This window comes from Pseudochaenichthys georgianus, chromosome 3 (assembly GCF_902827115.2).
Source record: "Pseudochaenichthys georgianus chromosome 3, fPseGeo1.2, whole genome shotgun sequence".
Classification (NCBI taxonomy): Eukaryota; Metazoa; Chordata; class Actinopteri; order Perciformes; family Channichthyidae; genus Pseudochaenichthys; species Pseudochaenichthys georgianus.
Genome location: NC_047505.1, coordinates 2,583,455 through 2,597,147, shown reverse-complemented (window position 1 = coordinate 2,597,147; position 13,693 = coordinate 2,583,455). Strand labels below are relative to the sequence as shown.

Genomic DNA, 13,693 nt, shown 5'->3' with positions numbered 1-13,693 from the left:
TCACTCATCTGGAGGAGAGGACCAGGCGCGCGTAGAGCAGAGTGGAGAAGTGCGATCACAGAGCCTGCAGAGGCTATAAATGACTTTGATTTGTTGTTTAAATGGGGGGCCTACAAAACCATCAGCCCCAGGGCCTGATGGCAGGTTAAGGCGGGCCTGCCTACAACTACAACAAGATGAACATATTTTACCGTGATTTAATTGTAATACACGTTTCAAAATGATGCCGAAGTAACAACATACTGATACCGGTTAGTAAAAACCATGAATTAATGCTTTGACAAGTCTGCAGACAGACGGCAGGCGAAAAACCTTTTAAAATGCGTGTGTGGAGATCGGATCGATCAGGCTAAGCTAACACAGTATATGCTCCGACCGTCCACACTCACAACAACGGCCTACAGACATAAATAAAGCAGCGACTGTATTCCCCATGACACAGGCAGTCTATGGTTTGTACTTGTTTAACTTCTGTCTAGTTTCTGAACAGATATGAGGAGCTGTGGCTCTGGTGCTAACAGCTAACGGCTAATGTTTTTGTTTTGTGGTTCGCATTGAAGATGACGTCACAGCAGTTTTACGCAGCACATCGCTCCGCCCGCCGAACAGCTGATCGCCCCGCCTACACTGCGTTACTATAGTTACTACCCCAGTAACTAAACTGTAATGGAAACGCCTCATAAAGTGAGCCTGGCCTACCAAGGCCTAACCATACCGTACTAAACCGTGTGAGGCCCTGCAGTGGAAAAGTGCCATAAGGTCCTACCACTTGGGGGACAAAAGTATAAACATTTTCAAGGGAGGTTGAAAAACACTGCGTTGCTGTGTAGCTCACCTTAAAGGGGACCTATCATGCAAAATGCACTCTTGTACATCTTTTATACATGAAGATGTGTCCCTCCCCGGTGTGTCAGGGAACTCACCAAGTGTCAGAACACAGAACCCTCTCTCTTTTCCTCCATACCCAAATCTCTAAAAACAGGGCTGCAACGGATCTGATACAGACTGATACAGATTTGAAAATTCTCTGACGTCAGGAACGAGGAGCTCCGCCTATATGGGCACCTCTCCACCTATCAGGAGGAGACAGCCACGGCCATTGCCGTTCGAAAGCGCTGGAGACGCTGTAGTACATATGCCAGGCCTGTAGGTGGCGCTGTAGTCTGCCACAAAAGCAGCAAAGAAGACTTCTCAGATGCAGCCCTTGCAAAAACAGGGCTGAAAAAGAGCAAATAGAGTGAAATGAGGCATGGCTAAAATGCAGGATCTGTTTGGTATTATGAAGGGAAAAAAATCGCAGACATGTTTTATATAGGTACGGCTCTACAATATATTATTCAAATATAGCATGATAGGTCCACTTTAAGTTTGAGCTGAGGCCACAGTTATGTTACCATGTGGTTACCATGCATCCAGTTACAATTCTAAAATTAGCATGGTCGCTGATGTCTGATTCACTTCTGATTTCTCACCAAATATTAGCATTTTATTTCACATACATGACTGGATATATAGTGTCATCTACTGTGCATCATATACCCATAATATACTTTATATCAGTAATACTCATACTGTATATACAGAAAGCTTACACACCTTCCGGCGCAGACTGAAAACTCATCTCGTTCGACTCCACCTCCAGCGATAGAATGACAAACAAAGAACTGCTAACAGAGCACTTATATACTAATAAAGGACTGGCTTACCTAAAGCCAGTTGAGTAGCACTTGAAATACTTGGCTCTATGAAACCTGATGTACTTATATGATTCTGTTTTCTTCAAGGTTGTGTCTTCCTGGTCGAATGTACTTGTTGTAAGTCGCTTTGGATAAAAGCGTCAGCTAAATGCAATGTAATGTAATGTAATGTAGGCCTATATTAGGTATAAGTTATGAATCACTATGCCAATTTATTTTTTATTAATTGACTACTTTCAAATTGCACAAAAGAAGATTTTGTGACTGTGATATTGTCATATCTTTTTAAGATGCATTGCATTCACAAAACTGTACAGGTGTGTAGTTGAGATGAAGTCTGAGAAAAGTGGGCGAAGCGGGTACATTGGCCCCCTCACTTCATGCCATCGGTCCGAGTGCTGTTGCCCTTAAACTCTTGTGATCATATAGCAATGGCCAGAAGTAGAGTATATTTTCAGAGGAGGCAGGAACCTGTCTGCGCAGCACCCTTTCCCCATGCGCAGTCCGCGCGCAGCATTGTCCCTCGTTGGCACTCGCACGTTGACGCATGCGTAATAGTTACAGAGATATTCGGCGCTGAAAAGGAAGGAGCCTACTTTTGTAGTGGTGTACAACCAAAGCAGTATTAGCTAGGGGAACAGGAGTGTCCACTATAACAGCGTCTACTTAGTTCCTTTGCTTTCGAGCATCGTGACAAAGTGCAGAGGGTAGAACATGGCGGATAAAGAGGGTAGGTTTACTAGAACTACATATGGTGGCCCGTTTTCCTCGTGCACCGCTTTGTGTTAGCGGCACGGCCGTTTAACACTGCTATGGGTGCTAGCATCATATGCTAGCTTAGTGAAGCCCTATCAGCAGGAGTGTCGATGCTTTGAGCATGTCTGTGTGCTGTTTTCGGTTGTGTGTTTTAAAAATAAGGTCATGTCAGTAATATGCTCTGTTAATTCATTCTAATGGCCCAGACAGGAATGAATTGCATTGAAAGTGTGTGCATGTTGTGACGCTGCCCCAGCCCCCCCACCTACACACACCGTGACGTCAGTGGGTGGTCGCGAGCTGTAAAAGTTATGAAGGGAAAACGGTTAATAATATAGAGTAACCACCCTATCAGCTATTTTTTATTGACGTTGTTATCAAACTTCTGTCACATATCAGCGTTAACATGTAAGTAAGATAGCTTGAATAGTTTAAAATAGACCCTGATGTAACCATAGCCTGTATCCCCTGCGCATCTGCCGGGCTGAACCTCGTTTCTCCACCAGCACCAGCATGCTTATACTATGTAACCCTAGCCTGTGTGTGCTCAATACACAGCACATCAATCTGCTGATTATACATACACATTAGTTGCCTCTGTTTGCTGTACCTGACTCCATGTTGTTCTATTAGTGTATGACGATGCAGTGGAAGAAAGGGTCATCAACGAAGAGTACAAGATCTGGAAGAAAAACACACCCTTCCTGTACGACCTGGTGATGACCCATGCGCTGGAGTGGCCTAGTCTTACCGTCCAGTGGCTCCCAGATGTCACCAGGTAATTTGACGTGGTTTGAACACTAACGGCAGTGTCAACAAGTGTCGTGTCAATCTACTTCTTATGGCCTGTGTCCTCCGGCCGCTGTCCTAGCTGAGTGGCTCTGCACCTGCATAACTCGACATGGTTAGCTCAGGGTTCTCCTTTTGGGTGTTTTCCTTCAGCATCCAGTTCTGGTGGTCCTCTCCTGGGCTCGCTAACAACACAACTGTGCATCAAAGTCAACATCTGGCCAGGAGTTGGACAGACACAACCCATTATTGACATTTTTATTGAAATTGCAATATTTTCCTTTTACTATCGGAACTCTCTAACAGTCCAGGCGTGTCTGTGAGAACTTTAAAGCCTCTCATGTTGAACTGAAAGGGAAGCCATCTTTGTTACAAAGCACAGATCTAAAGCCTCTTCTGCTTGGCTCTCTGCAGGCCCGAGGGGAAGGACTACGCCGTTCACAGGCTGGTTCTGGGGACCCACACATCAGATGAGCAGAACCACCTTGTGATTGCCAGTGTGCAGGTACCAAACGACGACGCCCAGTTTGATGCCTCGCACTACGACAGCGAAAAAGGAGGTAGTTACACCTGGCGTCACATCTGAATAGCTGCTTGTTAAACTAATGGCCAGGTCGAGAGTGTAGGTGTGCATTGAGCACTGTGGCTCAGACCTTTGATGAAGTGAGGGAGTCATAATGTTTCATTCAATGGTTTGTGCTGACTCTGTTATTCTGTCTTCCAGCAGGTATGTTGATGGTGCCCTGCTGTCGGGGGGGGGGTGACTGAAGGCTCACTGCTCTGTGGGTGGAAGTGTTAGTATGTTAGTCTGGCTTCCGAATAATCTTAAGGTACAGTTTACATTTCCTCACACACAAAACCGGTCGAGCATACATTTCAAAATAAAGGGGTATAATCTTAGTTTGGGAGTCTCTCCTTTTTCATTTCAAGTCCAGCCTTCAGGTGGTGCCTGAGCACCGCTGCCGAAGCTTTGCCCAAAAACCAGCTCTGAGGATGGCACAATTACATATCGGGTTTCTGTCATCTGGAAATACAGATTTTGGCAAGCATGTCGTTCCTCGTAGTGAAGTCTACTGGCCTCTGTAGCACTTAGAAACTTACTCTGCCAGCAAAATACAGAGATGCTTTAACTGGGATTTAATGGCCAAAAACAACTCATTGTTTGTTTGTTTGTTTGTTTGTTGTGGCCAATACCAATATGGTAGTTGCTAATGTGCATCACACAAAGGCAAAAGGTTTTTATTTGAGATAGTGGCCTGTATAATATCGACAAGCATGTGGCTTAGAAAAACCATTCAAAATGGTTGACTAATGAACTGTTTCCCGGCACATTTGGTTGCACTTGTGAATAAAAGCGAGAGACACACAGGCACACATCAGAAAGAGAGAACGCAGTGAGGCTAGGATCCTGAAAGATGTCGAGACCAGGCTCCACGTCATAGCACGCAATTTCCGCTCACCGCAATAATTGATCATGTACGAGCTAATAGAAGATCAGCCCCACTAACATGAACTAACTGACCAACTGGTGTCCACGGACCTGCTCGGGTGTGCTAAAGTCTTATTGGATCTCTTATCAGAATTCGGTGGCTTTGGTTCTGTAAGTGGGAAGATTGAGATTGAAATCAAGATCAACCATGAGGGGGAGGTGAACAGAGCGCGCTACATGCCACAGAATCACTGCATCATCGCCACCAAGACCCCCACCTCTGACGTGCTGGTGTTCGACTACAATAAGCACCCTGCCAAGCCAGGTGAGATCCCTGCTGTGCTCGCATACTGATGCACTTGACTCCAGGTAATCACACACCCTGAAGGTAAACACAGTCTTGCTTTGTGCGCTTCAGATCCCAGTGGGGAGTGCAGTCCTGACTTAAGGCTGAAAGGTCACCAGAAAGAAGGGTACGGCCTTTCCTGGAACCCAAACCTCAGCGGCAACCTCCTCAGTGCCTCTGATGACCATGTGAGTGTACACCTGAAAGATGCCTTTGTAGCCCTGGTTCTAGAGCAGAGAAGAGGCCGGTCCAGAAAGAACCCCCTTAGACGCTTCGCATCGAGGCTACCGGAGCACCGTGTGGCTGTTGCCCTGTTCCATGCCATAACTTCATTTCAGTTCCAATTCATGTGCAGCCCTATTACGCACACGACAAATGGAAGTACTTCAATACTATACTAATGTACTGTACTCAAGTAAATATACGTGGTTATTTTCCTCGTCTTGGCTGTGTTTTAGCCTTTGCAGTATTCATCCAAAGGTCTGAAGCCTCATGTACTCAAAGGGAAGGAGCCTGCCTTCATCCTAGACCTCCTTGTTTCTGTTACTTCATTCAGTCCAATAAACCAAATCTAACGTGACAGCTGCATTATCGACACACAGCTCCATGTCGTTTCCACATGTCGCCATATATTCATTATATTAAGTGTTTTAGTGTTACTTTGAGGTTCTTTGTATATTTACATTTGTGTGTAAATGCCTAAATGTGTAAACATACCTGGCAATGAACTTGATTGTGATTCTTCATCTTCTGCACAGACAGAAATGTGCTCTCCAGTGACTCACTGTGGCTTCTAGAGCAGCACCTGGTGCCACAGGACGAGCTGCTAAGCATGCTCATCTTTCGTATATCATCAGAACTGTAGCCCCTTCACATTCTGTTCATCGTGTTAGTTCATTTGTTAAATGTCGTTGATTTACCAATACTAGCTCTATTGTTCAGATGGCACCTTTTGAAGAGGAAGGTAGAAACAGTGCCGTCAGAGCAGCTCACCAGGACACGAGTGCACCTGTTTAGTGCTGTACCATTCACAACTCTCTGAGCTCACTCGGCGATCCACCAATGTGGATCAGCTGTTACATTGCCTGCTATAATTGCCATGCCACTGCGAACATGAGATGATCAGAGTTGAAAGGCACTTGTTTAGCAGGGATTCCATCAGCCCGCCCTTTAGTGTAAGTTGCGCTGACGGGTGTTGGTATGACCAGTGGTCAAAGAAGTGACTGATCCCCATTTCCTTACTCGGCAGACCATCTGTCTCTGGGACATAGGGGCGGGCACAAAGGAAGGGAAGATCGTGGACGCCAAGACCATCTTCACCGGACACACAGCCGTGGTGGAGGATGTCTCCTGGCACCTGCTCCACGAGTCCCTGTTTGGCTCTGTGGCTGACGACCAGAAGCTCATGATGTGAGTGAATGCTGAGTGTGCACTTTGTGGTCTGGTTCTGCCCAACGTTTGTGGTTTTGTGCTGCTGCCTCTGACTCTTGAACCCTGCCCCAGATGGGACACTCGGTCCAGCACCACGTCCAAAGCCAGCCACGCGGTGGACGCTCACACTGCTGAGGTCAACTGTCTGAGCTTCAACCCCTACAGCGAGTTCATCCTGGCTACTGGCTCCGCTGATAAGGTACGGGAGAAAACACTGGACTCTGAACTCAAATGCGTTGAATAAGTGGGACTGAATATTTCATGCTAAGCTTGTTTTGTATTTCAGACTGTGGCACTGTGGGATCTGAGGAACCTCAAACTGAAGCTCCACTCCTTCGAGTCCCACAAAGATGAAATCTTTCAGGTTAGAACTTCAAAGCTTCAAAATGTCTTGTTAGAAAGAAGGTGTCATTAATATAGAAAACACACCTAGGTTATGTTAAGCTGTCAATTCAATAGTCATAGTCTCGATGTATGGAATCACAACACACCACAGTCAGGGATTGGAAACGTGCTCCAGCTAGCTCGTGCTGTGGAGAACAATGTAAATGCAATCCTGCCAGCCAGTGAGCACGAGAACTAGCGGCTCCTGTTCCTGCGTTGGACCGGGTCATGGTGCCGACATGAAGTAACACTAAGATATCATGGACTTCATTTTGTTGTACATTTACCGTTAGGCTTTAGATACCTGTGGCGGTCCACAGGAACGCTGCTTCTGACCCCAAACAGGCAGAACCCCGTTTGTGTGAATGCTTTCATTTATGGAACACAATCCCAAAGTGTTCCAATGTACGGTTTTGTGAGTTTTTACAAAGCGTACATGCATGCCTCCATCACACTGAGGTGCAGTGACTGAGTGTCCCCCCCTCAGGTACAATGGTCTCCTCACAACGAGACCATCCTGGCCTCCAGTGGCACCGACCGACGCCTCAACGTCTGGGACCTCAGGTAAAAACATACCCATAATCCATTTCTTTAAATGTACATGCAATTGTTTTGGACAGTTTGAACTAAATATTCAATCAGCATAAGCACTCTGCTCTCTGGCAGAGCAACACGCTGATCGTGGAGGCTTCATTCTTTCCCCGACAGCTTTCTGACCATGAGTCGGGCTTTAACGCAGGAAAAGAGCAGTCAGTGCTCTGAAGTTTCTAATGGGCACTCAAAATGAAGCGGGCATTTCTGTATTCAATTTAGCAATGTCACTATTGGAGCCCCCCAGCTGGTTTCTCATGTATGAGTCTACCTCCAATTCTGACTTGTCTGTTTCCTAACATCACATGCATGTTGATGCTGATGTTTACTTTACATTTGATGACATCGAGCACAGGGTTAATACTGCAGGGTATTCAAGTTGTTAACATATGGCTGTAATGATATGCTAAATAGCTTAATACAACAACAAGTAGCTTTTAATAATGGTGACTAGCGCTGCACAATATATCGTGTCGGGACGATAATCACGTGGACGTGCGATTTAAAAAAAAAAAAAAGATTACATTTTCTTTTTTAGAATTATTAAGTAGGCAAATGAACTCAAACACGTCATGTTACAATTATTTTTGCTGCTTGCTACAAAAGGAAAACTTGCACGGCTCTCATATCAGGGGGACTTGAGTGAGTGACATGCAGGCTCTGCATTACATTACATTGCATTTAGCTGACGCTTTTATCCAAAGCGACTCACAATAAGTACATTCGACCAGGAAGACACAACCTTGAAGAAAACAGAATCATATAAGTACATCAGGTTTCATAGAGCCAAGTATTTCAAGTGCTACTCAACTGGCTTTAGGTAAGCCAGTCCTTTATTAGTATATAAGTGCTCTGTTAGCAGTTCTTTGTTTGTCATTCTATCGCTGGAGGTGGAGTCGAAAGAGATGAGTTTTCAGTCTGCGCCGGAAGGTGTGTGAGCTTTCTGCTGTCCTGATGTCAATGGGAGCTCATTCCACCATCTTGGAGCCAGGATAGCAAACCCACGTGTTTCTGCTGATGGAACTTGGGTCCCCCTCGCAGCGAGGGTGCAGCGAGTCGTCTGGCTGATGCAGAGCGTAGAGCACGTGCTGGGGTGCACGGTTTAACCATGTCCTGGATGTAGGAAGGGCCAGATCCATTTGCAGCATGGTGAGGTGACGAAAGCCTGGACCAGAGGCTGGGTCGCTTTCTGGGTCAGCTGGGGACGCATCCTCCTGATGTTGTAAAGCGTGTATCTGCAGCAGCGGGTTGTAGCAGCGATGTTTGCAGTGAAGGACAGGATGTTATCTAGGGTCACACCCAGAGTCCTTGCAGTCTGAGTCGGGGAAACAACAGAGGGGCCGATGTTGATGGTCAGGTCAAGAGAGGGACAATCTTTTCCCGGAAGGAAAAGCAGTTCAGTTTTGTCAAGGTTGAGCTTGAGGTGGTGAGCAGACATCCACTGAGAGATGTCAGCTAGACGAGCAGAGATGCGAGCGACGACCTGGGTCTCTGAGCGGGGGAAGGACAGAATTCATTGGGTGTCGTCAGCGTAGCAGTGGTATGAAAAACCATGCGGGCTAATGACAGATCCGAGCGAGTTTGTGTACAGGGAGAAGAGGAGGGGACCGAGAACAGAGCCCTGAGGGACCCCTGTAGTTAATTGACAAGGGTCGGATTCGGACCCTCTCCAGGTTACCCTGTAGGTGCGGTCTTTGAGGTATGAGGTGAGGAGGGAAAGTGCAGAGCCTGAAGGAGGATCTGATGGTTCACCGTGTCGAATGCAGCAGACAGGTCCAACAGGATGAGGACAGAGGAGAGGGAGGCTGCTTTAGCCGTGTGCAGTTCCTCAGTGACAGCAATGAGAGCAGTTTCTGTGGAGTGACCTGCCTTGAAACCAGACTGGTGCGGATCCAGAAGGTTGTTCTGATGGAGATAACAGGAGAGTTGTTTAAAGACAGCGCGTTCAAGTGTTTTAGACAGGAACGGGAGGAGAGAGACAGGCCTGTAGTTTATAACATCAGACGGGTTGAGAGTGGGTTTCTTCAGGAGAGGGTTTACTCTTGCCTCCTTGAGAGGGTTTGGAAAGTGACCAGAAGTTAGAGAAGTGTTGATGAAATGGGAGAGAAACGGTAGAATATCAGGAGCGATACTCTGAAGGAGGTTTGAAGGGATAGGGTCCAGAGGACAGGTGGTGGGGCGGGCAGAGGTAATGAGGGTAAGAACCTCACTTGTGCCCCTTTCACACCAGCGCCTTTTCAGCTCCGGCTCGGAGCTAGAGCCTGAAAAGCGCCGGGTTTTCCAGTTCACACCGGAGCTGCGCCGGCTCTTAGCTCCGGAATCCGCTTCATTTCCAGCTCCAAAAAATTGTCGGTCCAGAGGCAAGAGCTTTGGAGCTAAGAGGTGGCGTCGCTTACGTCTCTCTCACGTCGAGGCGTGCAGGAAACTAAACCCACCTCCCCTGCACATGGGTCGACTGTTATGCCTGCCTGCAAGCAGTAGTGCCTATAAACACACTTTATAAAGTCAGGCAGCACTAACCAGGCTTCGTGTGGTTCTGTTTATTTGTGCCTTACTTTGACCATCCGTTCGCTGTTATCGATCATTGTGGAGAGAGGCAGACGTGTTGTTTTGTATTATTGCAGCTATCGGATGCAAGTAGTCAGTTTAGCTTCGGTTGCTATGCCAACATCACCCGTTTGATACCAGAGAAACTTTCATAACAGCGTTATGATACCAAACAGTGTCAATTCAGACTGACACACATTCACTTAGGCTAAGGGGGACTGGGGAGATGCATCAGCTGCTTGTGTGAGTCGGACAGTGAATACTTGGAGCGGCCGCTGCAGTGTGAGCTAACGGGAGCTAACGGGAGAATACACTCTGTGGAAGAGCAGCCAGCACTGCAGCGGTCGGTAAATGCTGCAGAAACACATGAATAAACAATGAACCACGGCACTCTGGAGAAAAGTATAAGGTTGGAGAAGTCGTTATTCAATTTATTCTGGCTTCGTGTGATTAAAAGCAACACGATCATCGACCCGACGCAGTTGTTGTTGTTGTTGTGAGCTGCCGTAATGGCTGCCGTTGGGGAGCAAATCAGCGATGTAAACGGTGACGTCATGACGCAGCAGGGGCAGCTCTGGGGCGCCAGTGGGCGGTGTGCACAGAGCGGGAGCTGGAAAGGGAAACTGGAGCTGAACCAGAAAAGCTCCCGCTCGGAGCTAGAAACTGAAAAGCGCTGGTGTGAAAGCCGCATTGGAGAGAGAGGGGAGAAGGAGGTCAGTGTGTGGGTGGAAGGTGGCTCAGGTGACCCAGCTGTGAGTAGAGGTGAGTCAGAAAAAGAAGAGCGAATATTATCAACCTTTTTTTCAAAGTGGTTAACAAAGTCGCTTGACAGAAGTGAGGAGGGGGAAGGGGCTTTGGGGGGGTCCAGGAGGGTGGAGAAGATGGAAAACATTTTTTTAGGATTGGAATAGGAAGATTGGATCTTATCTTGAAAGAAAGTGCTTTTTGCCTGAGAGATCGAAGCAGAGAAAGAGGAGAGGAGAGCCTGATAGGTTAGGAGGTCGTCATGGTGTTTGGATGTCCACCGTTTCCGCTCTGCTGCCCGAAGGACGGTTCTATTAGCACGCAGTGCATCATCTAGCCAGGGAGCAGGAGGGGACTGACGAGCCTGCCGAGATGTGAGAGGACAGAGAGAGTCCAGAGAGGATGAGAGAGTAGAGAGTTTCTGCAGCAGAGTTTGGAGGCAGGAGTTGGAACGAGTCAGAGGAAGGGAGGGCTGAGAGCACCAATGAGGCAAGGGTAGAGGGGGAGAGGGAACGGAGGTTACGGCGGACAAGTGCAGGATGCGAAGAGATTAGTTTGTTATGTTTGGAAAGGGGTAGAGAGAATGAAATGAAGAAGTGATCGGAGGTGTGGAGCGGGTTTACAGAGAGGTTAGAAGTAGTGCAGTTCCTTGAGAATATGAGATCAAGGACACTGCCAGCTTTATGAGTTGGTGGGGACGGAGACAGTGAGAAAGCAAAGGCGGTTAACAGAGATGTTAGTTCGTCTATCTTCCCCGTCTGGAGGTTGAAGTCTCCGAGAAGTACTGCGGGAGGGCCAGACTCAGGGATGTGTGAGAGGAGATGATCTAATTCCTCCAGGAAGTCCCCCAAGGCGCCTGGTGGACGGTGGAGAACAACAAGGGTTCATTGTATAGGATGGGTTACTGTGACGGCATGGAATTCAAAGGTGGAAGCTGCTTCCACAGCAAACCACCGATCACAGTCAAATCTCCAGAGCAAAGGGACCCGGTGATTAAAGGTAGAAACACTGGATAAAGTGGTTTCATGTGTTTCTCCAGGCAGGCAGTTCGGCGCTGCTAACCGAGCTAGCTCAGCTTGTTGCTCTGATAACTTCAGATCCAGACGTCCGTGACTAAAATCCTTCATCCGGTTAAATATAGTTAAAAAAATACCAATTGTATCATTAAAGTTCAAGAAAGGGTGGTTTGCGGAAGAAAAACTGTCTTTTCTTCAATTCCTGTATGTTTTCAGGGGGGGGGGAAATCGCAAGTTTTTTCCAATATCGTGCAGCCCTAATGGCGACCAACCAACGCTCTGATGTTAAAGAGGAAAAGGCACACTTTACGTGATGTTGTGTTAATCACACCTTTTGATCACTTTTCTTTCATCTAGTAAAATCGGAGAGGAGCAGTCGGCAGAAGATGCTGAGGACGGCCCCCCCGAGCTGTTGGTGAGTGGTGCTCTGAAATGACTTTTGAACACACACAGCAGGGTGTGAGGTGACGATGATAATGTCTTTGATATTCTCATGATCACATGACACATGACATTACCTCTGGCTCTAATTTCCTCCTTTCCTCCATCAGTTCATCCACGGGGGCCACACGGCCAAGATCTCTGACTTCACCTGGAACCCCAATGAACCCTGGGTGATCTGCTCTGTGTCCGAGGACAACATCATGCAAGTCTGGCAGATGGTGAATACAGCCGCCGCTCACACTTCAGCTTCCTGAGGAGATATTTCAGGGTTAGAGGGTTAGTTAACCCTGGTGTTGTAGTCGAGTCAGTCCTCGAGTCCGAGTCGCCCACGGAGAGTCCGAGTCGGGGTGTTTCTCTGCACGTCTTTAGACTGAGAACAATGGGGGCGCGTGGTATGGGAACTCGCCTCACAGCTGCTCGAGACTATATCTCTGTGTCGGGTCGTTAATGTCCAAGTCCGGGTCCATCAGTGCGCGAGTCCGAGTGCAGGACTGGAGTACTCCCGAGTCTGATAAATACCCCACTGATGGGTGGGGAAGCTTTTGTGTGAAAAGCAGTTTGTTATACTCCAACCTCTCATAGCTCTTTGTGGTGCTCACCATCACTGAACCCCTCCTCAGGGAGGACCAGGGGTTCTGAGGTTTCTCTTATTGAACTCTGTCAGATGTGTGCATTAATGTGTGTGTGTGTGTGTGTGTGTGTGTGTGTGTGTGTGTGTGTGTGTGTGTGTGTGTGTGTGTGTGTGTGTGTGTGTGTGTGTGTGTGTGTGTGTGTGTGTGTGTGTGTGTGTGTGTGTGTGTGTGTGTGTGTGTGTGTGTGTGTGTGTGTGTGTGTGTGTGTGTGTGTGTGTGTGTGTGTGTGTGTGTGTGTGTGCTCCCTGTCTTCTCTCCAGGCCGAGAACATCTACAACGATGAGGAGCCAGACAACACCCCCGCTTCAGAGCTGGAGGCTCAGGGATCATAACCCAGCTTGGCATTGGTCTCCCTCCATCAAGCCCCCCCCACCCTCCATTCCCTGAGCTCCACACCCAGCCCGTCGTTTCCCTCTCTGACTTCAAGTGTACTCCCTCCGCTCTAAATGAACAAAGTATAGAGTTAGACACAGCCTGGACTGTGGCTCAGCAGCAGGAGGAGGTTCTGCCTGTGGAGCTGCTAGTGCCTCCACAGTCCAGGGAGCAGAAGCCCCTGGTGTTAAGGTCGGATCATCCTATTGGGCTGGTGCAAAGACAACATGAAATCAAGAACATCTCTAGCTAGTAGGCTGCCCTTAAGACACAGATATGTTCTGAAACCTGGACAGTAGAAGACTGAACTGAAACGGACCACACCTGTCCAGAGTGAACACCGTTAAAAGCCAACCTGATTTCCCACGTATAGCTGTTTTTCCTCTTCCATCACCTTCCTAAGTGGCTGTTCTTTGAAGAAGAGGCTGTGTTGCTCTTCACAGGGTACATAGGCTGCTCAGTTTGGTAGGGTGAAGGCTGTGGGACTCAATTAGTGCACTTGAGGGAAACGGACA

The 13,693-nt window shown here is 47.7% G+C and overlaps 1 protein-coding gene across 1 annotated transcript; it reads left to right on the top strand.

Annotated features, from left to right (window-relative positions):
- Window positions 1-2,248: 2,248 nt before the first annotated feature.
- LOC117466031 (histone-binding protein RBBP7) lies at window positions 2,249-13,232 on the top strand. The gene is made up of 12 exons (XM_034109161.2): window positions 2,249-2,427; window positions 3,087-3,231; window positions 3,657-3,805; window positions 4,823-4,996; window positions 5,090-5,205; window positions 6,267-6,427; window positions 6,521-6,647; window positions 6,735-6,812; window positions 7,320-7,396; window positions 12,088-12,145; window positions 12,282-12,392; window positions 13,067-13,232. The coding sequence occupies exons 1-12, from the start codon at window positions 2,412-2,414 to the stop codon at window positions 13,136-13,138; spliced, it is 1,284 nt and encodes a 427-aa protein (XP_033965052.1). The 5' UTR covers window positions 2,249-2,411; the 3' UTR covers window positions 13,139-13,232.
- Window positions 13,233-13,693: the final 461 nt, after the last annotated feature.